The following is a 24,581-nucleotide window of genomic DNA, read 5'->3' on the forward strand; positions in this document are numbered from 1 at the left end:
TAAAACATACAAAGTACACTAATAATGCCTGGCACCTAGTAAGCCCTCAGCAAATGCTAGAGATTGCTTTTATAGTATAAGGTCTGAACAACAAATGTAAAATATGGAACCTGAATTTTCACCCATGTTGCATTCTAATAAAAATAACATCTCTTCCCCCCAATACTCTTCTAAGTTACTAAGAAATAATTTTTTTAATGTTTCTACTTTAAAAATGATAATAAAGTCATTTGGAGAAGGAAATTCGTACGGCCCTTAACATGTAACTTAAGAACATTTCAATTTGCATATCTAAAAGAAAAAGTGGTTTATAATCCACTTTGTAACCAGATGAGATTTACTCTAATGCCAATATCATATTAGATAAACCTTAGTGATCTTAGCTGATCAGAAATCCAGGTCATCAAGATTATGGAAAAAGCATATCAACACATGACAAGACCTCCTCCAAAGCAAAATTAATCATTTTCCACTAATTGTTTATTATGTACCAAATGTTAGTTAGCTACATTATACTTCAAGAAAAAGTTGCTAGAACCATGAATCTAAGCAAGGCTACAGTCTATGCCATTTTTTTAAACCATACTCTATACTAAAAATAAAAAAAGTAAAAAACAAAACCCATACCATGGCCCCCCATTTCCAAAACTAAACAATATTGTTATTTTTGTGATCATAAATCCATTTCTAAGCATCAATTATTTAATCAATTCCCCAAATGCTAAATATCCAGCAATGATTCCTCTCCATTCATTGCACCTTTAAGAGGAGTAGATACAAAAACAAGATAATCTCTAATCTTGAGTTTTAAATTAAAACCTTCCAGGGTTTTAAAATCATTACAGATATGGTCCAGACTCCTGTACCTTCCAAAATTGACATTTATACAATTGTTCAATGAAAACCCACATTCAAAATCCTGGCACTGAGGCACTGTAAGACTGAACCAAATAAAGACAGTTATATTCCACCAGCAAAGTAAACAAATGCATCGATGCTCATGTTCCAGTACAATTGTATTTTCAAAAAAATACTTAAACAAAATCTTCAGTAAATCAATTAAACTAAAAATTAAACTTATTGAAATTTTAAATCTAATGAACATCTTAAATACCCTGCAATCAAGAAATACTACTGTTAACTATTAAAAAAAAAAATCTTAAAGTTTTCAAGACAGCTGATTATCTCCAACTTACCTGGCTTATATCGTAGTTCCGTATCTAAGACCCCAGAAAGTACTTCCTCTATCTTCTGAACTATTTCTTCATTTGGTAGGCTCCTGGCAGAAGCAGCTGCATCACCTGCCTGGTTTCCTTCAACAGGTGTATTTGTTTCACCATTGAGCTGGCCTTCACTCCTTCCACTTTACAAGAAAAGTTACCAAAATTCATTAATATTTTTATCATGCCATATAATAAATTAATATTTGTAACTCAACTGATTAAAACAATCTTATTTGTACACTTCACCATTTTATATTTATTTTGGATGCTATTCCCCATCAATAGTGCTTCCTTAACACTATCTACTTACAGTTGGTACATTTTTATTTTCACACGATTATAAAGTTTTCAGAACTGTGAAAGTTAAGAAAAAGTCTTTAAAACAGGTTTCTAAGCTCATCTTTTTTTTTTTTTTTTTAAACAAAATACTCCCCAACCAGCATATTTATCTCAGGGGAGGAAAATTATTATTAAGATCACAATCACAAAACCAAAGAAAAATACATGACCTAACATTACGGTAGAAGCTATAGCCACAGTAAAGCCACACTTGTGCATGGATCACAATCACCATCAGCAGTATCAAGGAACACAACTTTAGCCACAGACACATTAAGTCAAAATCAGGTTTAGACTGATCAGACTTGCTGAAATGCCATAATGTTGAAAAGGAAAAATACATTTATATAATTTTCACCCAATTATCAAAAATCATGTAAAACAATTCATTTATATTAACAGTAAATCAATCACTTATTTTCAATTCACAGGATCAGAAGAATCTTAACAGACATAAAAACATATCATTTAGTCATTTGTACTATTTTGTGTAAATTTACAAAATTGTTTTGAAAAATACTTTAAACAGCACGTTTGACTTAATGTAACTTAAATTTTAGGTAACAAAATGGGTCGACAATTATGCTCCACTACCTGATAAAAGTCTAAATGGTCAAAAAACAAAAACATTCAGTAGTTAACCAAGTGTTAATAAGGAACATTTGGTTTTCTAATACAATTAATCATACAATAGCAATATGTAACATTTATTAACTATTAATTAGGGTTACACGGTTCTACATTTTCAAACTCATTTATCCTAACAAAACTCTAAGATCAGCACTATTGTTCTGATTATTTAAATGAGGAAAATGAGGCACAGAGAAAACAAAAAAACCTAGCTGAACGTCATACATCTATTAAGAGGTAAAGCTGGTATTCAAAATCAGAGCGCATACTCTTAACCATCTATATATAATAACTTCAACTGTCTAAATGTCAGTCTCCTCACCTAAACCCGTATTCGTAAAAGTAAATGAGAAAAAAAGGAACTATAGTTCATTGAAATGGCAAATAATCAAAAACTTGTTTTGATACTGACAATATATAGCATAATATTTGAAAATAAGCTGAATATTCCTGTAGTAATAAACTGCTTTATCTCATATTCTTTTTAAACTTTCTTCCTGGAGCTCTTTTACATTTTTCCTAAGCACTTACACAGTGCGTACCTTACTAAAAAGGCCACGGATTTAAAAATCAGAAAAGTAGGGCTAAAAAAAAAAAAAAACCTGTCTGTCTATAACAAAGTAATCATCTTAAAGCTGTGAGGATGCTTACTGAACTGCTGAAAAGGGGTGGAAATTTCAAAGCACCTAAATATCCATCAATACAATCCTACAACAGAATTCTACAGAGCCATGAAAAATGTTTCAAAGACTACTGAGACTGATAAAACACAAACGTGTTCACAATATATGGATGAAAAAAACAACCAACACAAAACAAGATGATCACACTTCACAAAACATGTGCATCTGTATGCACAAGAAAAAAACGAAAGAACATAAAGATCAATAACCATGTGGTGTTTTAAAATTTTCTTTCCTCTATTTTTTCTAAACTTTCCACAACAATAACACTTCTAATACAAAAACTGAATTTTAAAAGGTATAGAAACAAGACATTACAACCAGCAAACACAACTACTTAATACATGCAACTATTAAAAAGTTTTCAGGAAAATTATATTCCCTTGACTCAGGTCGTTTCTCATCATCCTAAAAATAACCAGCATATAACAAAATTTTAAAAAGGAACTAAATCAATGAGACGATCTATTTCCCAATGAAAAAACAATATATCCTGGAAAAATATTACAGCAATACTGTATCATTGCCCCAATAACCTTATGTTAATTTGAGCGCTCAGTTTACAAATGCGTTTTCGGCTGATTTTCAAATTCACGTTACGTCTGGTTCTTGCTCTCAACTTTTAAAATACAACCAGCAATACATTTGAACTCGGAACAAATATTTACGTTATACAAAGCAAAAAGGCAACCACTGAATAACAACATGACCCACGCGATTTTCGTTTCTGAGTAAGCAAGTATTTCTTTGAAAATCTCTTCTCATTCAAATTGCGGGGAAGCAAGGGTAAACCAGTAGCAATGACAAAAGTAGCGTGTTGGTCAAATATGTCAATTGGGTCAGGGACGGCAAAAATATTTAGAGCTACACACGAAGTCCACTTTCCGCTTGCTAAATTAAAAAAATTACCACTAATGCAAAATCCCCTTCCATCCTCACCTCGAATATTCTGTCAAAGTAGCTAACATTGATTTGAACTGTTTCAATTTAAATTTCCAATCTATTAAACTATTAGAATGCTACCTGGTGGAAGCCACAGAACAGTAGGACCCAAATAATCTAATTAAAGGATCCCGACCCCCAAATGGTCTGAAGCTCGCAATAATAAAACGGATTTAAGATTACCCAAGAAACGGCCGTTAGACCCCTTTCCGGTCAAAGACACCGGCCGGCGAAATCCGCGGAGGCAGAGAGGGGGAGGGGAAGCGCCGCGGCGGAGGAGGAGCTCAGGAAGGAACTAGGCCCGTCCCTGGTGGACAACCAGGCCTACAGTAGCTAAATGGTAGGGGATGACCAAACGGGGGAGAAGCCTGAGCATCCTAACTCGGTTCTAGACAAGGGAGCCTGGGATTACCTCGGAAAGGGCGAAGTTCCTCGCTGGGAAGGGAGGGAGCGGACGGGGGGGGGGGGGCCGGAAAATGGATCCCAGGCCCAGGCGGGGCTGTAGCCGGGCCTGAGACGAGAAACGACAGCGTCCCTGAAGAAAGGTGCCACGGACGGCTACGTGAGGCCCTGTCGGTTCCTTGGGGGCAGAAGAGTCTGGGAAGCGTTTACCTTGAAAGCTCCTGTTGAATTTCCCGGAATTTACTGACCACGAAAGACCTAAAAATCTGCTCGATGTTGGTCGCCATGGCGTCCGCTCCGTTCTCTCAACTCCTCCTCACTAGTCCTCCAGGCTCCCAGCATGCCTCGGGAGGAGGCGCAGCGGCCAATTCCGTTTCTTGCCGTCCTGATTGGCTCCTGTGGGAGCGCCCAGTCCGGCACGCTCCGCCTCTGAACCAATCAGTGAGCACGGCCCCGCTCTCCTCCGCTGTTTCTGAGCGTCTGGGGTAGAGCTGCTGACGTTTGCGCCGCGCACGACTATGTCCGCCATGTTAGTGACTGACGCAGGCGCCATTACAGGAGAAGTCTCTCTAGAGGCGACTGTCAGCTGAAGTTGTCAGTCTTAAACAGTGTTTGGGGGCCCTAAGAGGTTTATTTTGGTCACTAAACACCCTAGATTAAATTCCGTGAGGAAAGGGAGCAAGGAGGGCAACATGGTGTTTGACCGGGGCCTCCAACGTTCCCGGATGGCACCGAGTTTCGGCAGGGAGATCCATCCGGGAAAGCATTAATCAGCGCTTGCCCCCATACGAAGAACACGTTTTTACCGCCATCTGCCTCCCGTGGCATCCTATAATTGGCCTCGGCTTTTTTTTTCGTTTTAGCATTAGGCCAGAGGTCCTGAACCACGTGTGTTCAAACCTTGGTGCACTCTAATCTCGTCAGGAGCCAGGCGTGTCACGAGACTTTTGCACGGTAGCTGTTCAGTCCTGACTCGTGAGCAACACACAATTAGCTGAACATGGGTTAAGCATTTTGGCGCTCCCCCTCCTCAGAGCTCCGGAGGCTCTGGAAGAAGCGAAGAGACGTTACGTGGCACCTGACACTACAGTGTTACACTGTAAACTTGCTAGGGCTAGGGAGCTTTACCCTGGGGGAGGTTCAGGCCGCGCCCGAGAGCCGGAGGGAATCACTCTTGATTACCTCGCGGTGGGGCCCACTGACCGCGCCGACCAATGGGGAAGCGAAGCCAGCCGGGGGCGGGGCGGGGCGGGGCGGGTGGGCGGGGGGCGTGCGCGCCGGATCCCATCGGCGGACTTCCGGCGCGTGGCGGGCTAGTGGGCTCAGAGCGCTCAGCGAGGGTCTAAGTGCGAGCGCCCAGACCGCCTTGGGTACGTGGGTAAGTTTCCTCCGCTTTTCAGGAAAGTACATTTATGGTTTGGTTTGGGGATTACTATCAGGAATTGGATGAAACTGTAGGAACTGGTTTGGCGGTAGGGATTGTCCTCTTATTTTTAATCGCAGTGGGTGAGGGTTGGCCATGTGCTTTTCAGTTTTAACTGAGGTTTACATTGGATCTATCACCTTCTCTGCTTTGTAAGATGTCAGGGCCTTCTTGCATCTTTCTGCTTTTTTTAGGTTTTTTAGGTCATGCACCTAAATTGCATATTTTCTCATTATGCATCCTTTGTCTCTAGCAGATTACTTAGTCCCATTTTGTAGTTGGTTTCTACCTTATTTTATTCACCAAGTCCTTTGTGTTTTGTTTTGTTTTCTTTTTTTGGCAATGCTGCACAGCATGCAGTATCTAAGTTCCCTGACTAGGGGTGGAACGCAGGCCCCCTGCAGTGGAAGCGCAGAGTCTTAACCACTGGACCGCCAGGGAAGTCCCAATTCACCAAGTCCTTTGAAATGGCTTTTCCTGGCTCTCTAATTCTCCTCGTGTTACCCATTTAGATGACTGAGGCCCAAGAAGGTTAAGTCCCTCAAGGTATCCCAGCTAGGAAGTCTTTAACTCCTTAACTCAAACCTAGGCAACTCTGGCTGGCGGCCTCCTAGCCACTCCTGGGTGTAGATTCCCTCAGGCTGAGTCCTAATCCTATTTCAGAGATCCGCGGCAGTAATCAGGATAATTTCCCTTCACTGGCCCTCTTATTCAAACTAAACATAAATGTTTTCTCTAGATTTAAAGATACGTTCATTTCAGATATTTCAATACACACGGCAAGTCTGTGTTTTCCATTCAGCTAAAATAGTGTTTTTCTCTCTGATGATAATTTAGTAATTTTTTTCTTCCTCATATTTTCAACTGTTAAAGAGTATCTGAAGCAAAATTGGTTCCGTTGGAATCCAGGCTACATCCCCACTTATCTATGTGACCTGCAGCAAGTTACATAACCTAACTGAACCTTAGTTATTTATCTGCGAAGTGGGCATGGTAATCCTAGCTGCCTCACAGAATTCTTAAGATTAAGTGAAGTAATTCGTGAAAAGCATTTAGAATAGCATCTGGCACGAAGTAAGTGCTCAAAAGGTCTTCTTTATATTATCAAGTTATATTTTTCTTTAAATGTGTAATGCTAGCATCTCACAAGAAGTTAACTGATTTCAGTTTTTCCTGTTATCAGTTTGCATTCTACATAATTACATGTCTTCTGAAAATTAGTAAATGAATGTGACAAGTTATTCATTCCTTTGGCTTTTTTTCTCTTGTTAGAATTTCTTTCTCTCCCTAAAGCATCAATTTGGCAAAAGTAATAAATAAAATATAGCAGGTTAGCATTTACTACTGCTGAGTGTAAGAAATTGTACTAATTGTTTATAAATGTCATTTCAATTCTTACTATGCCTCATAAGACAAATTCTCTTAATTCCACCTTTTAAGATGTGAAGAAATTGAATTGCAGGTAGTAAGAGCTTAACCAGGGTCACACTGTTAGCTTGAGAGATAGTTACCCATCCTGCCCAGGATCAAATGCCAGAACTAAGCAAGACGTGTTCAAATTTGATTTTTGCCTTCTCTACCAATTTTCTGGCATATTGCACTAACTTCTTAAATAGGGGTCAGCAAACTACTGCTCTTGTGCCAATCCTTCCTACTACCTGTTTTTGTACAGTGCACCAAATAAGAATAGTTTTTACATTGTTAAATGTTTGTGGGAAGAAAAGGAAAAGTGGTGTTTCTGTGACACATGACAGTTATACAAAATTCAAATTGCCGTGTCCATAAATACAGTTTTATGGAAACACAGCCACAGTTATGCTTTATAAACCTCTGATAGCTTCCTGTTACTTAGAGCAGAAGTAGGCAAACTATGACCTACAGCCAACTGCCTATTTATGTAAGTTTTTACTGGACATAGCCTGGCCACATTTGTCTCTTGTCCAAGGCAGCTTTCATACTACAGTGGCAGAGTTCAGTAATTGCAACAGAGACTATATGGCCCTCAGAAAATATTTACTATTTGACCCTTTACGGGCTCTAGTCTTAAACATTTCTTTGAATTTATTGTAACTTTGAAGTCTATTATTTATAAGACTAAAGGTTTAAAAAGTTATTTTCAATTTGGTGTCTAAATTTAAAACATTAAGATTCATTTTTAACTGAGGTTTGATGATTTTTAAATCTTCTAAAAAGTGAAGCCCAGGGACTTCCCTGGTGGCCCAGTGGGTGGGAGTCCGCCCTCCCAATGCAGGGGGCCAGGGTTCGATCCCTGGTCCGGGTAGCTGGATCCCGCATGCATGCCGCGGCTAGCAGTCTGCATGCCGCAACAAAGATCCCACGTGCTGCAGCTAAGACCCAGCACGGCCAAGATAAATAAATAAAAGTGAAGCCCAAAGAACGGTGATTGTTCATAGATTTTGTTTTAATGAAATAAGGAGCTTTAAAGTACAGCTCTAATCCTTAAGAGTACACAGTCATATTTCTCAAATCATGAATCCTAGTTTTCCACAAATGAATTGCTGGGATAAAATGTTATTTGTATGATTACAAATGACTACTTAAATCATATTTAGAAATCGTGGTTTCTAAAGTATATGTATTCTAAACTATCAACTGTGGTTTTCTTTCTGCAGCTTTCATTTTCCTGCTGAATTCCTGCTTTGCAGACTGAGCAATGGCAGCCCGAGTACTTGTAATTGGCAATGGAGGAAGGGAACATACTCTGGCCTGGAAACTTGCACAGTCTAATCATGTCAAGCAAGTGTTAGTCACCCCAGGAAATGCAGGCACTGCCTGCTCTGAAAAGATTTCGAACACTGGTAATCATTTTTTTGAAGTAAAACTGAATGATTGTAGATGATAAACTGTCACTCACAACTCTCTTTTTTTTTTTTTTAATTTATTTTTATTTATTTTTGGCTGTGTTGGGTCTTCGTTTCTGTGCGAGGGCTTTCTCCAGTTGCGGCGAGCGGGGGCCACTCTTCATCGCGGTGCATGGGCCTCTCACTGTCGTGGCCTCTCCCGTTGCGGAGCACAGGCTCCAGACACGCAGGCTCAGTAGTGGTGGCTCACGGGCTTAGTTGCTCCACGGCATGTGGGATCTTCCCAGACCAGGGCTCGAACCTGTGTCCCCTGCATTGGCAGGCAGATTCTTAACCACTGCGCCACCAGGGAAGCCCCCCACAACTCTTCTTTATAAAGGTCAATTGCTGTTCAGATTTGAATGCTTTTTTTAACCCAAAAATTTATGTGGTAATTTGAATACTTGCCATATGTTGTAATTTAAGGTATCCTGTTGTTCAGAGTGTATCATTTTCTTACCTTAAATTATTTTAAACCTTATAAAACACGTCCACTGAAAAAGTTACAAAATGCCTAATATTGGTTAAAGGTGTTTTGGTGTATATTTTGGGGAATGCAAAATTGAGCAGTGCTGTTAAATGTAAGTTCTGGCAATTCTTACTCCATAATAGATCTCAGCCTTCATCTCTTCCACTGGTAAATAGGAAAAGATGATCAGTTCTTACGCTGCCTTAAATTCTTCAGTGACTTCTCATAGTAGTTAGCATAAAACTCAGACTCCTGTGCTTACAAAAACCTCTGTGATCTGACCTCTGCCTGCCTTTCCAGCCTGATCTTTTACAGCCCTTGTTTTCTTTTCACTGTGCTCTATCCATGCAGTCCTGCCAGCATCCCAAACAGAGCTGCCTTGGACTTTGTTCTCACTCCTAGCATGACTGGCTCCTCATCATTCAGGTCTCAACTTATGTTACCTTCTCAAAGAGGACTTTCCTAAAGTTTCTAAGTAAAGCATGTTCACCCCCCAATTCATTTGTTTTCAATCATGAACTATTATCTGTATCTTCTTTTACTATTGTCTGTCTCCTATCTTCATTTCCCTCCTAGAACATAAGCTCTAGAATGTAAACTGCATGAGGGCAAGGAAGTCGCATGTCTTTTTTTAAAATAAATTTATTTATTTATTTATTTTTGGCTGCGATGGGTCTTCGTTGCTGCGTGTGGGCTTTCTCTGGTTGTGGCGAGCGGGGGCTACTCTTCGTTGCGGTGAATGGGCTTCTCATTGCGGTGACTTCTCTTGTTGCAGAGCACAGGCTCGAGGTGCACAGGCTTCGGTAGTTGTGGCTCATGGGCTCTAGAGCGCAGGCTCAGTAGTTGTGGCACACGGGCTTAGTTGCTCCACAGCATGTGGGGTCTTCCAGGACCAGGGCTTGAACCGGTGTCCCCTGCATTGGCAGGCAGATTCTTAACCACTGCGCCACCAGGGAAGTCCCGTGTCTCCTGTCTTATTTTGCACTGTGTGCACTGTGCCTAGTACCCTACGTGGCACGTAATATTTATGGAGAGAACATAGACCCAGCAAGCTACCAACTGGGAGAAGATAATTGTGTACATAGGAGCAAAAATAATAAGAAAAAGATAAATAAGAAAATATCTGCTTCCCTGGGATCTTAACTCTGGGAGTGAGGTATTGTATTTTTTTTTTTTTTAAAGAAATGGCACATTTTATCTAGATGCAATTGATGTTATACAGACCAGCCCATGAAAATCTCCCAATATTGTCATGAGGCTGCTATCACTTGTAGTGACAGGTTAGGTGTGTCTTCTTCCTCTTGCCACCCTTTGCTGTGCTGAGGTAGTTGGCTCTGTTCAGCCCAGTTGTGTTTGCAGCTACTAACCCAGAGTGCACGGTACTCCATCCTTATCCCACTCAGGCAGTTCCTGTAGACTGAGAACTCTACCTTTTCTGCACTTATCCCCTACACATCACAAATACCACATATGTACAGAGACTTCAGCCAGCTTAAGAATGGTGGCCCAAATAACAGTGAAGCAGAAGAGTGCCTATAGAACCTACTCATGATTAATATATGGTTGATCCTACTACTACTTAGAACTCTCATCAAGAAAGAAAATTTACCTGGAAACAGAGAAAGCCACACGCTGGAAAATTTACATTGGAGAAGTGAGCTAGGTCTTAAAAGTCATCCTTCAGTTCTTAGCTTAAACGTCTTTGCACAGAGACCCTTTCTGGCTTAATCAGAAATAGCCTCCCAGTTTACCTCACATCAGATTTGCCTAATTGTTCATACTTTGTATTATTTTGCTTGGATATTTATAACTTAGCATTCCCACAGTGAAATATAAGCATCTTAAGTGTAGGGACCCTGTTTGTGTTTGCATCTTAACCTGGTGACTCGGACAGTATCTAGCATATAGCAGTTCTCAGTAAATCTTGAATGAATGACATTTAAAAGACCAGTTTCTGAGTATATTCTCTGATACACTTTTTTGTTTACAATCGACACTAGCAACATGAACACCATAGTCAAGAAAGTACCTTATAGCTCTTGGAAAACTTACTCAGTTCTCTGCTATCACTGTAGTGATAGCAGAGAACTGAGCTTTGTTGGTTAGCCTAATGTACTGTGCTCTGAATTGCTCATGGTGAAACTCATCTGTACCAGTAAAAGAAAACCAACAATTAATAGGCATACCAAAGTATAGTACTTAGATTTCAGAAAGACAGTTAACTTAAAGAATGTTTTTATAAACAAGGTGGGTTTGTTTCTTTTTTCTTTTCACAGACATCTCAATCAGTGATCACACTGCCCTTGCACAGTTCTGCAAAGATGAGAAAATTGAATTTGTAGTTGTTGGACCAGAGGCACCTCTGGCTGCTGGTAAAGTTCATTTCTGTTTATTATTATGGTATACACCGTGCCAACAGGAGCTTGGAGATCATCTCATCTAATACATTTTACAGATGAGGATTTCTAATATAATACACTGAAAAAGCTTTCACCCTCTTGAAATTTATGGATTCTAGGATTTTTTCCCCCCCAAGCATCGGTAGTATGAATAACAAGACTAAATTTGAATGAGAGATCAAATTTGCAGCTGTGGGAGATATTTTGTGTTTATTCTGCTCTATTCTGGTGTCTATTTAATAATCCATATATTTGAATATCACACATGATTTTTGTTGGATTTGAATCATGTGTCAGTAGCATTTTGTTTATATCCTATAGAAAACATGAAAAACGTAGTTATTCTCTGCCATTTGCCTCATCTCAGTGTATATTGAGCCTGATCCTAATTCTTCAGAATGAAAAGGCCCTGCAGAAAGCTGGGCTGCGGCTGCTTGTTTCCGCCCCTAGGAATTGCTGGGAGCCTGGCGTCTGCAGGAGTGCGGTGCTTTGGCCCGACAGCGGAAGCAGCTCAGTTAGAGTCCAGCAAGAGATTTGCCAAAGAGTTCATGGACCGACATGGAATCCCAACTGCACAGTGGAGAGCCTTCACCAAAGCTGAAGAAGCCTGCCGCTTCATTATGAGGTAAACAGAAGATAGCCTGTGAAGGGCACTTGTTACATGATATTTGAATATAGGGGTCACTTTTATGTTACGAGTTTATAGTAAGATAATTCTAGGGGAAAACTCATAGGATGTAGATTGCCTTTTTCCAACATCAAAATAAAATGGGATTTACTCTTGCGGCCTTGCAGAAAGATAAAATTTTTTTTTTTAAGATAAATTTTTTAATGTTTGTTGCTGAAGAGTTTCTAGGGGAAAAGGATACATTTGGTTCTATAGGCGTGCCCTCTTAGCCAAATTGACACAGTGGCATCTTACCACATAAAGGATAGTGATTTTTTTCATCAATAATTAACTAGAGTGAGGAATCATCACTTGGCCTTCTGCCACCACTGTTCAATCCTAAATCTTAAAATTAAACATCCTGTTCTCTATTATATGGAGAACATTGAGCAATAAATGAATGTTGGTAGATACATGCCTTTGCCCCCTATTTTTGTTGACACTTTTCCTTTTTACCTGGTATGTTTTCTTTTTAGTTGGGTCAGTTTCATTCTTTGTTTTTTCTTCATCCTACATTGAATTTTATTATTTCCTAGTAGCCAGATACCTTCCAAGTAACAATTTTGTTACTTACTTTGGGTAAGTCTCCTTCTAGATCTCCAGTTCTACTCAACAGAAGAAACTACCAACAACAGTTTCTTATGTGTACTTGGAGAAATGATCTGTGTATCTGTGCTTATATTGGGCTTATACAGCTACATCTTTTACTTGAAGGAGAGCATGATTCATTACTTTGTATTGTATCTTAAAGGTCATTCCATATTCATGCTATGCAACTGCTGTTTTCCCCCACAGATTTTGTTTATATGATCTCATGATAAGTGAGAAAAGCAAAACTGTATGTACCATATGACCACAACTATAAAGGAATACATAGGAAAAAAAAATCCTGGCAGGAAGTACATCAAAATGGTGTTAGCAGTTTTTTTTTTTTCTGCTTTTCAGTTGTTGCTATAGCATATCATTACACAATCCCAAAGCATTTTAAACTTTTGAATCTTAAAGATTTATTGGATATTGAAATTTACTCTGTCTTCACAGTGCAGACTTCCCCGCTTTGGTTGTGAAGGCCAGTGGTCTTGCAGCTGGAAAAGGGGTAGTTGTCGCAAAGAGCAAAGAAGAGGCCTGCAAAGCTGTACAGGAGATTATGCAGGTAAGTTGATCCCTCTTAAAAAGTTTATAATTTTCTAGTCACACTGGATAAATAAATACTCTTAAGCTTACAAATATTCCTCAAGGCAAGGAAAACGTATAGCAAACACAGTTATTTTTCATAGTACTATGTATTGTAATCCATCTCTATAAAAGGGTTATGACACATCTACACTGATGGCTAAAACGATGATTCTGTTCTTTGCAAGTAAGTTCTGTCTAGCATCCTTTGTTGTCTGCTCCGAAAGGTAGAAAGTCCTCAGACTACAGAACATATAAATAAATACTCAACAATCCATGAGGACAAAAAAAGTATTTATCCTTTGTGTCTCAGGTCTAAGAAAAGTGAAGCAATGAATTAATATACTTTGCTTTTATGATCCTTCTTGGTTGTTGTGGGTTTCTCCCCCTTGTGGAAATCTGTTTTCACAGACCTTAGTATAATTATTGTAAGCAAACATAATTATAAGTCAGAAATAAGAGTTAAATGCTAATGATGAAAACATCTGTTTTTCTGTTAACCTTATTTGAAACTGGAAAGCTGGATCCCCAGAAGAGTTTTAATGATGTGTTCATCTCATCTGTACCAGTGCTAACTCTACATCATTGCAACTCTGAAAATAGGAAACATTCGGGCTTCCCTTGTGGCACAGTGGTTAAGAATCCGACTGCCAGTGCAGGGGACACGGGTTCAAGCCCTGGTCCGGGAAGATCTCACATGCCGCGGAGCAACTAAGCCCGTGCGCCACAACTACTGAGCCTGTGCTCTAGAGCCTGAGAGCCACAACTACTGAAGCCCGCGCACCACAATGAAGAGTAGCCCCCGCTCGGGGCAACCAGAGAAAAGCCTGCGCGCACCAGTGAAGACCCAGTGCAGCCACAAATAAATAAATAAAATAAAATAAAAATAGGAAACATTCATATATGTTCCTTTGCAGCTTTCAGAAAGAGAAAGAGAAATTATAATACTAGTGCGTTGGTTCATAATACAAATGGTGCAAAATGACAACAGCCAATTAAGTAAATAATAAAAGCTTATAATTTATTTCTCTTTTTGTTTTGTTTTTATCGACAATAAGGATAAAGCTTTTGGAGAAGCTGGAGAAACAACTGTCATTGAAGAACTTCTTGAAGGAGAAGAGGTGTCTGTACGTATATTCATCTTTTGGACTTTTACACAGTATAAGCTGTGTTATCTGACCTATGATCCCAAAAAAGGCTTGGTTTACTCTGGTCGCTTCATCCAAGAGCATAAACTGAGCAGTTACACAGGAATTTGTATACGTTTAGTATTTCGGACACAAATGAAAAAAGAGGGCTTCCCTGGTGGGGCAGTGGTTGAGAATCTGCCTGCCAATGCAGGGGACACGGGTTCGAGCCCTGGTCTGGGAAGATCCCACATGCCGCAGAGCAGCTAGGCCCGTGAGCCACGGCTACTGAGCCTGCGCGTCTGGAGCCTGTGCTCCGCAACAAGAGAAGCCGCGATGGTGAGAGGCCCGCGCACCGCGATGAAGAGTGGCCCCCGCTTGCCGCAACTGGACAAAGCCCTCACACAGAAACGAAGACCCAACACAGCCAAAAATTAATTAATTAATTAATTTAAAAAGAAAAAAGAAAAAAGAAATAAATATTTTAAAAAAAAGAATTTATCTTCTTTTTTTTAATATACAAACTTATTTATTTATTTATTTTTGGCTGCGTTGGGCCTTTGTTGTTGCGCGGGCTTTTTCTAGTTGCTGAGAGCGGGGTCTACTCTTTGTTGCAGTGCGCGGGCTTCTCATTGTGGTGGCTTCTCTTGTTGCAGAGCACGGGCTCTAGGCGTGCGGGCTTCAGTAGTTGTGGCACACGGCCTCAGTGATTGTGGCTCGCGGGCTCTAGAGCGCAGGCTCAGTAGTTGTGGCACATGGGCTTAGTTGCTCCGCAGCATGTGGGATCTTCCCAGAACAGGGCTCGAACCTGTGTCCCCTGCATTGGCAGGCAGATTCTTAACCACTGCACCACCAGGGAAGTCCGAAGAATTTATCTTCTTTTAATCATCCCCAGTGTAGCAGTAGGCAATTTGGACTTATATCACCCATTATTTAAACAGGGGAAAGGTTGAAATTTTTTACTTTGAGAGTAGCTTGATTTTTTTTTTTTCCCCCCAACCTAGCTCAAAAATTACAGATCCTTCAGAACAGAGTGTACAGGATCTTTTGATTCTCCATCTAGGAAACTTAGGGTTATTTATGTTTTAAATCATTTTACTTTAAAAAAGAAAATTTTCCTCTAATTAGAGTTAAGGTACATATAGTTCTCCTTATTAAATTATTTTTTTACTTATTGGCATTTAAGGTTAAGTGGACCGTTTGTTTTCTCTACAGTGTCTGTGCTTCACTGATGGAAAGACTGTGGCCCCCATGCCCCCAGCACAGGACCATAAGCGACTGCTGGAGGGAGATCAGGGCCCCAACACAGGGGGAATGGGAGCCTATTGTCCAGCACCTCAGGTACTTCCCAGAGGCTCAGCTGAAGTTCCGTAGTCGTTTGGTCTTCTCAAAGAGCTCTTAGACACTTTTCTGTTTTTTCTTTCTGTAAATGATATTACTAATCAGCAAATTGGTTTTCCTGTTAAATGAAAAGTGTCTCTTCTGGTCTCACTCTAAAACTAACCTTTTCTAAAAGCCTTTGAGAAACTAACTTAAGTATCGATTGAACAGATCCTTCTAGCCCCTCCTTATTCATCTTTGGATATCCAGGGCCCTATACGTTAAGTGCTCAGTAAGAGTGGGTATGGTAAATTGAGAACCAAGTCAGACTGTCATTTGTTCTTCTAGTCTTTCTACTTCATAACGGATAGAGCATGTTTCCAAACAATTCCTTGACAATGTTTATGGAAAATATGCATTGAGCATATTATAAATAGATTAGCACTTCAGAAACTCACCCATTTCCTTTCACTGCTGATAGTTATAATTGTTTGTGCTAATAATATAGTGCCTTTTAGATATTTTTCTTAACTAAAAGATTAAAAACCAAACAGGGTTTACTTTAGACTTCGTGTATTAAAACTACCGTTTAGTAAAAGTGATTTTATTTATATATATTTTTTACTTTAAAAAAATTTATTTATTTATTTATTTATTTTGGCTGCACTGGGTCTCAGTTGCGAACTCTTAGTTGCGGCATGCATGTGCAATAATTTCTACAATTAATTTATAAACTCTAGATTCTCAATTTATAGGCTAATGAGGTATGCATAGAATATACTGTAAGTATACAAAGGAGCCTCAGTGTGGGCGAGGACTTTTTCAGTTTAATACCAGTTACATTTAAATATGTCTCTATGTTCCCCAGGTTTCTAAGGATTTGTTGCTAAAAATTAAAAATACTATTCTTCAGAGGACAGTGGATGGCATGCAGCAGGAGGGTGTGCCATATGCAGGTAAGCATATTGATGTCATTGTGGACATTATTTATAGAGTAAGTTTACACCATTTTCTTTTTTTATAAATTTATTTATTTATTTATTATTTATTTTTGGCCGCATTGGGTCTTTGTTGCTGTGCGCGGCTTTCTCTCTCTAGTTGCTGCAAGCAGGGGCTACTCTTCGTTGCAGTGCGCAGGCTTCTCATTGCGGTGGCTTCTCTTGTTGCGGAGCTTGGGCTCTAGGTGCCCAGGCTCCAGTAGTTGTGGCACACAGGCTTAGTAGTTGTGGCTCGTGGGCTCTAGAGCACAGGCTCGGTAGATGTGGTGCATGGACTTAGTTGCTCCACGGCGTGTGGGATCTTCCCAGCAGGGCTCGAACCCATGTCCCCTGCATTGGCAGGTGTATTCTTAACCACTGCGCCACCAGGGAAGCCCACCATTTTCTTTTCTTAATTGACCACTGTTATAACATTTGTTACGGTCATTCCAAAACTTTCAGTACTATAAGTTTATATTCTGATTTTCATAGTCACAATACAATGTCTTCATTATAGATTTTTTTTTTTTCCATTTTTTAACAAAGGTATCCTCTATGCTGGTATAATGCTGACCAAGGACGGCCCAAAAGTTCTGGAGTTTAATTGCCGTTTTGGTGATCCAGAGTGCCAAGTGAGTAATAAAGATAATAATATAAAGTGTTACTTTGTAGAATATGTGTGCTGTTTTAATCTTAGGATTTATCAGCCTTGAGATAATTACCTTTGAGAAACATATGCAAGTTCTGGTATCCCAGTGAATAAAATGTCTAAGGACAACTGAAATTTCTCTCAGTTGCTGTGTTGATTATGTTTTTCCAGGTGATCCTCCCACTTCTTAAAAGTGACCTTTATGAAGTGATTCAGTCTACCTTAGATGGCCTGCTCTGCACATCTCTGCCTGTTTGGCTTGACAACCTCACTGCCGTAACTGTGGTCATGGCAAGTAAAGGTTATCCAGGAGACTACACCAAGGGTGTAGAGATAACAGGTGAATATCAGAGAACAACAGGTTGGATTGCAATGTGACAAGTGACCAGTACCACAGTAGGCCTTTGTCCCATTCAATGTTGTGTTCCTTTTAAGGGTGTAGAGACATCAGTAACCTTTCAGGGGTTTTTAACATAACCATGTTGCTTGTTGGATATGGGTGTCCAGATATCCAAAATTACTGTATTTAAAGAACTGCCGTCCGTTTCTCTTCCTGCACAGTGAAGACTTAAGTGGGCCTAGCTAAGTTTCCAGAGAATCACCCAGAGCTGCCTTTCTCGTCCATCCTCTAAGAGCCAGGAAGATAATAGGAATGTATGAGAGTGGGAGGAACTTTAATATAAATTACATCAAGGAGAAAATTTCAGGGCTTGATCTCTGAATGATCACAAATTAACCCCCCAGTTTGCAGTGCACCCCATGGTCACTTTGATGGCAGAATTAAAAGTTTCGGAAGTATAGCCTTCTCTTCTGTTTCTCATTATAGGAGGTGAGGCATCTAGTTAAATGATGCTAGATAAAGCAGTGTTTTAAAATGCTAAATAAGTTCCAGCACCATAAGGCCAACACCAGACCTTTAAAATCCCTAGCAGGCTGTCATTTGGCCCCCCTTAATACCCCAGTACTGTGTTTGAGTCAAACACCCTATTTACTGTCTTACCCAGACCGTAAGTCCATTGCCCTGTGCATCCCACACATGGCAGCTGGGCAGTTAGGAGCTGATTGCCTTTTAAAATGAAGAAAGGGAAGGAATAGAATCAAGATCTTTTGTATTGGTGAAATTTCCCTAAGATTGGGGTGACAAGTGTCATAGTTATTTCTGACACCCCAATATTGGGTGTTACTGATACCACCAGATACTTGAGTACCTGTGACTAAATGCCCCTATGTTATAAAAACACCTGGAGGGACCTCCCTGGTGGTCCAGTGGGTAAGACTGCGCTCCCAATACAGGGGGCCCAGGTTCAATCCCTGGTCAGGGAACTAGATCCCGCACGCGTGCCGCAACTAAGAGCCTGCATGCCGCAACTAAGACCCAGAGCAGCCAAAATAAATAAATAATATATAAATATTTTGAAAAAATAAAAATAAAAACACCTAGAGAAGACACGATATTATAAATCAACTAGAATAAAAAAATTGTTTTACAGAAAATTTGATACAGCAAAAAAAAACAACACTTAGGGAAGATGTGTATTAACAGATTACCAAATATGGTACTAAAAGAGAAATGGAAAAGGACAAACTAGGGATATGAAAGTTTTTTTCAGGGGGACTTCCCTGCTGGCACAGTGGTTAAGAATCCACCTGCCAATGCAGGGGACATGTGTTCGAGCCCTGGTCCAGGAAGATCCCACATGCCACCGAGCAACTTGCCATGGAGAAACTAAGCCTGTGCACCACAACTGTTGAGCCTGTGCTCTAGAGCCCATGAGCTTAGAGCCCGTGCTCCGCAACAAGAGAAACCACCTCAGTGAGAAGCGCATGCACCACAACAGAGAGTAGCACCCACTCGCCACATAATAGAGAAAGCCCGCACACAGCAACAAAGACCCAACTCAGCCAAAAATAAATAAATTAATAAGGAAAAAAATATTTCTTTTTAATTAAGAGGTTGTCTTTGTATAAACTGTCCATGTTGGTCATTTCAGAATTTAGAAAACACAGTCTAATAATATTTTAAATGTAAAATACGTATGTGAGATCTTAAAACTAATTCAAAAGAAATTGAAGCCAGGGGACTTCCCTGGTGACAGAGTGGTTAAGAATCCGCCTGCCAGTGCAGGGGACACGGATTCGATCCCTGGTCCATGAAGATCCCACTTGCCGTGGAGCAACTAAGCCCGTGCACCACAACTACTGACCGTGTGCTCTAGAGCCCGCGAGCCACAACTACTGAAGCCTGCACGCCCTAGAGCCCGTGCACCGCAACTACTGAGCCCACTCGCTGCAACTAGAGAAAGCCCACACACAGCAACGAAGACCCAACGCAGCCAAAAGAAAAAATGAAGCCAGGGATTTTCTTTTAGGTGGAGCCCAAAACCTAATTTAAATCATATTTGTCTTAAAATTTTACAATTGTTTTATTAGGGAAAAGATTAAGAATATGTTTTGCATTGCAATGATCTTATTGGTTTTTTTAAAAAAGAAAGCAACTTTATTTAGTTGGCTATGATAAAGCAAAAAGAAATTCTTTTACTCTTCAGTAAAAAATGTGATCAAATGCAGGATTTATTCATGATGTTTAGGTTTTGTTAATTTTTTCTTTTTTTTAACTTTTCAGGAGAAAATAACTTTATGCTTCTAGTTTCAAACTTTTCAGGGCTTAGCTTCTTTTTTTTTTCCTTCCTTATTGAAATAATCATTCTTACATGAGATTTATGATAACACAAGGTTTTAGTAATACAGTTGTCACCCTAGAGCAGAACAGACTGTTCTTAGGAGAAAGGCTGTATTTACTATTATATTACATTAATTCCTTTCTGATAGGATTCTTGTGAAGATTCATTTAAGTGAAATAAAGATTTTATTTAAAAAAAAACTTCTGGAAATTATAAGCCACAGTGTAGAACATTATTACTGCAATTGATATGTCAAATATGCTCTCTTACAGGGTTTCCTGAGGCTCAAGCTTTAGGACTAGAGGTGTTCCAAGCAGGCACTGCCCTAAAAGATGGCAAAGTGGTGACTAACGGGGGTAGGGTCCTTACAGTAACGGCCATCCGGGAAAATCTCATCTCAGCCCTTGAAGGAGCCAAGAAAGGACTAGCTGCTATAAAGTTTGAGGGAGCCATTTATAGGAACGACATTGGCTATCGTGCCATAGCTTTCCTCCAGCAGCCCAGGTAAACTTCTGACCAAGGTGATTATAGCACAGCTTCAGAACTGGCATAAATGGCGATGTAGAAAACTCCATTAACCCTGTACTAAGTCATTCTATATTCTTAACTCTATGAGACTGATCTGATTTTTTTATATATATATAAATTTATTTATTTTACTTATTTTATTTTTGGCTGCGTTGGGTCTTCGTTGCTGGTGTGGGCTTTCTTTAGTTGTGGTGAGCGGGGGCTACTCTTTGTTGCGGTGCGCGGGCTACTCTTCGTTGCGGTGCGTGGGCTTCTCATTGTGGTGGCTTCTCTTGCTGCGGAGCACAGGCTGTAGGTGTGCAGGCTTCAGTAGTTGTGGCTCGCGGGTTCTAGAGTGCAGGCTCAGTAGTTGTGGCTCACGGGCTTAGCTGCTCCGTGGCATGTGGGATCTTCCCAGACCAGGGCTCGAACCCATGTCCCCTGCATCAGCAGGTGGATTCTTAACCACTGTGCCACCAGGGAAGCCCGACTGATCTGATTTTGATTTGCATTTAGTTTGAATTGAAACTACTAGTTACAGCAATATTCAAATGAAATGGAAAAAACTTCATGGTAGCTCATGTTTGAAAAGCTCAATAAGATCAGTGCTGTTGAAAGATTTTTTCACATTGTACGTTTTAGATACATGCAATCAGTTGTCAATTATTCATCAATAAAGATGGGGGAAGGGATTTTTATTCCTTGAGTTATCATATATTTATATATTACTGTTGTATTTATCTTTTTTTTACTTATTTATTTTCGGCTGCATTGAGTCTTCATTGCTGCACGTGGGCTTTCTCTAGTTGCGGCGAGTAGGGGCTATTCTTTGTTGTGGTGCACAGGCTCCTTGTTACAGAGAATGGGCTCTAGGTGCACAGGCTTCAGTAGTTGTGGCACGCGGGCTCAGCAGTTGTGGCTCTCGGGCTCTAGAGCACAGGCTCAGTAGCTGTGGCACATGGGCTTTGTTGCTCCACGGCGTGTGGGATCTTCCCGGACCAGGGCGCGAACCTGTGTCCCTGCATTGGCAGGTGGATTCTTAACCACTGCACCACCAGGGAAGTCCCTGTTGTATTTATCTTAGTTCATGATTTTGTCAAAGAATTCAAGATGAAAATATTGGTCGTCTAACTTTGCAACTTTATTTAATTATACTATAAATTTTGGCCATCTCATTTGGCCACTGCATTTATACTTATTACTGAAATGTATTTTGTAACCCTTTATTGATTCATTTATTGTCATATACAACTAACTATTCCTTTGTAAAATCAGTGAACTATTAACTGCAAATGTGGGTGTTTTGATCTCATCACAATTACTATTGCTCATTGAGTTCATCTATGAGAAATAAATGTGTTTTAGGACAAAATGAGAAATTTTTAGCAACTTAATTCAAGTTACACTGTTACTGATAGGCAAATTTTTTAAGGTTAAATAATGGGATTTTTTTTTTGAACATTAAAATACCATGCTAAAATTTTATTTTTTATTTTAAAATGACTAGATTCTATTGAAATGACCTATTTCAAGGGACTTGAAATCTTAATACTCCTCTAATTCTTTAAAGATGAAGAAGATGAGAGGCTACAGTGCCAGTTGCTTCCTGACAAAAGAGTTGTTTTTAACCAGTAGAACTTCGTTTCCTATCTAAGCGTGACCCCAGACTGCTAACTTTATTGGAGTTAACTGCCAGATTTCTCTCAAGTCTGTACCCTGGCACCTTGCTTCTAATAAAACTTGACATATTTCTTCACGTATCCCTGAATCCCACTAGTCCAGAGTTGTCATTTTTGTAAGGCAAGACTAATGAAGTCACATTGCCATTTATAAACTTGATCTCTAAATGTACTGTTCCAACTTGTTGGCACTATTATAGATGGAAATGATGCACTGAATATCATTACCTGGTTTTGCTTTTTTTAGAGTTTTTTAAATCTTATTTCTTACTGTCTTTAGCTATAAGGAAACTAATACAGTTCTCTATTATTGCAGTAAGGGCTCAGTTTCATTATTGAGGGATTTCTTTGTAGAGTTCTTATAATCCTAATTTTCACTTTTTGACTCCGTTTTGGCAGTCCTTTCCTTCCCGTATCAAAATTGAACAGAGAAATATTATGGCCAAATATTGGTATATTTAACTGCCTGTGACAAGTACTTCTGGAAGAAATAGTTAAGTTAGAGAAGTCGTTACAAATAGTGAAGTTCCAAATAGTGATGATCAACTGAGGAGGTTGTTTAAACACATTTCAATTCCTAGGACCGGCCCTAGACCAGCTAAATCAAAATCTCTGGATATGGCCCAGCGTATTGGGGGATATGAAAATCACTAGTGATATCTTCTGCTTTAAATAATATTTTAAGGTTAAAATGATTCTTCCCTGGCATTTAGGTGATGTCTTTGTTTTTTTAAACTCTTTAGGGGCCTGACTTACAAGGAATCTGGGGTAGACATTGCAGCTGGAAATATGCTGGTCAAGAAAATTAAGCCTTTAGCAAAAGCCACCTCCAGACCAGGTAAGTCAGAGTCTGTCCTTTGCTAGTTCATCAGCTGTGACAAACATTGTGTATTGATTTGTGCTTTGTAGTTTACTGAGGAAAATGTTCCAGATTAATGCCAAGTTGCTGTAAGCCTTGCCCTATTTAAGCCAAACTCACAGTGTTCTGCTTTCTTATCTCTAACATTAAAAGCATTTCTTATCCATGATCTTAAACTCAAAAGGATATGTATGCCCCTTTAATATCTGCTTTCTTGATCAACTCTTTGCTGTTGAAATGCAGCAAGTAATTAATTTTCTCTCCAACAGGCTGTGATGTTGATCTTGGAGGTTTTGCTGGTCTTTTTGATTTGAAAGCAGCCGGTTTCAACGATCCTCTTCTGGCCTGTGGAACAGATGGCGTTGGAACTAAACTGAAGGTAATCAGACACCTATGTGAGTAAAGGCCTTTTATGAAAGATATGAAAGAATTTACTGTGTATCAAATACATATCTTTCGGGACTTCCCTGGTGGTGCAGTGGTTAAGAATCCGCCTGCCAATGCAGGGGACATGGGTTCAAGCCCTGGTCCGGGAAGATCCCACATGCGCGGAGCAGCTAAGCCTGTGAGCCACAGCTACTGAGCCTGCGCTCTAGAGCACGTGAGCCACAACTACTGAGCCCGCGTGCCACAACTACTGAAGCCCGCACGCCTAGAGCCCGTGCTCCACGACAAGAGAAGCCAGTGCAATGAGAAGCCCGCGCAGCGCGACGAAGAGTAGCCCCCGCTCACCGCAACAGCCCACGTGCAGCAACAAAGACCCAACGCAGCCATAAATAAATAAATAAAATACATATCTTTCCCCTCTTGACATATATGCACTAAAGAGAACCACACCAAGTAATCATACAGTTGGCTACAATAGCTACGTGTTTCTAATAACACAGTGTTGGTGAGGCTATATCCAGATAGAAGGGTTATCTTAGGGGAAAAAAGGGAATACTTTCAGACCAAGTAGCTTATCGGAATTTAGTGTTCTTTTGTCTTTAGGTGTTCAGAGCACCTAGCCAAAAGTCAGTAATATTGTTAGCCTCCACTGATAATTGACAAGATATAGTTTGGAGCTTATTCGCTTATGTGGATGTTTATATTCTTCTGTAGATTGCCCAGCAGTGCCATAAACATGAAACCATTGGTCAAGATTTGGTTGCGATGTGTGTAAATGATATTCTGGCACAAGGAGCGGAGCCCCTCTTTTTCCTCGACTACTTTTCCTGTGGAAAACTTGACCCCAGTACGACTGAAGCTGTTGTTGCTGGAATCGCTAAAGCTTGTAAAAAAGCCGGATGTGCTCTCCTCGGTATGATCATCTATTTTAATCACGCATCCTTCTTATGTATTTCAGCCCTATGTACAAACATGATCGGTTACCAGTAGACCTAACGAGACAAACTATGTGTCACAAGATGAGGCAAGTAAAATATAGATGATACCACCTAAGGAAAACTTAGACCTTTGTGCCCTCAAACCCTCCCCTCAAGGGTTGGTCCCCAGACTGAGACTCATACTCCTCCACCATCACCCAGGCCTCATCTTTCTCCCTGATCCTCAGCCACCATTTCACTCCCATC

General features: G+C 40.1%; 2 protein-coding genes across 6 annotated transcripts in view; one reads left to right on the forward strand and one right to left on the reverse strand.

Moving 5' to 3' along the window:
• SON (SON DNA and RNA binding protein) overlaps positions 1 to 4,579 on the reverse strand; it is a 31,009-nt gene extending 26,430 nt beyond the window's left edge. For all 5 annotated transcript variants that reach the window (XM_082395015.1, XM_082395016.1, XM_082395017.1 and 2 more), the window contains exons 1-2: positions 4,430 to 4,579; positions 1,197 to 1,363 (exon numbers count right to left, since the gene is read on the reverse strand). In XM_082395015.1, coding sequence (XP_082251141.1) covers positions 1,197 to 1,363; positions 4,430 to 4,506 — 244 coding nt within the window. In that variant the 5' untranslated portion in view covers positions 4,507 to 4,579. The remainder of the gene's footprint in view (positions 1 to 1,196; positions 1,364 to 4,429) is intronic.
• An 898-nt stretch (positions 4,580 to 5,477) lies between these two features.
• Positions 5,478 to 24,581, forward strand: part of GART (phosphoribosylglycinamide formyltransferase, phosphoribosylglycinamide synthetase, phosphoribosylaminoimidazole synthetase) — a 28,471-nt gene continuing 9,367 nt past the window's right edge. The window contains exons 1-14 of the mRNA XM_082395044.1: positions 5,478 to 5,597; positions 8,276 to 8,461; positions 11,249 to 11,344; positions 11,822 to 11,996; positions 13,080 to 13,191; positions 14,270 to 14,338; positions 15,554 to 15,679; positions 16,527 to 16,614; positions 17,182 to 17,267; positions 17,456 to 17,624; positions 20,238 to 20,469; positions 22,895 to 22,989; positions 23,280 to 23,389; positions 24,112 to 24,310. Coding sequence (XP_082251170.1) covers positions 8,317 to 8,461; positions 11,249 to 11,344; positions 11,822 to 11,996; positions 13,080 to 13,191; positions 14,270 to 14,338; positions 15,554 to 15,679; positions 16,527 to 16,614; positions 17,182 to 17,267; positions 17,456 to 17,624; positions 20,238 to 20,469; positions 22,895 to 22,989; positions 23,280 to 23,389; positions 24,112 to 24,310 — 1,702 coding nt within the window. The 5' untranslated portion in view covers positions 5,478 to 5,597; positions 8,276 to 8,316. The remainder of the gene's footprint in view (positions 5,598 to 8,275; positions 8,462 to 11,248; positions 11,345 to 11,821; positions 11,997 to 13,079; positions 13,192 to 14,269; positions 14,339 to 15,553; positions 15,680 to 16,526; positions 16,615 to 17,181; positions 17,268 to 17,455; positions 17,625 to 20,237; positions 20,470 to 22,894; positions 22,990 to 23,279; positions 23,390 to 24,111; positions 24,311 to 24,581) is intronic.

The sequence above is a fragment of the Balaenoptera borealis genome (genome assembly GCF_965194805.1).
Source record: "Balaenoptera borealis genome assembly, chromosome: 5".
Lineage (NCBI taxonomy): Eukaryota > Metazoa > Chordata > Mammalia > Artiodactyla > Balaenopteridae > Balaenoptera > Balaenoptera borealis.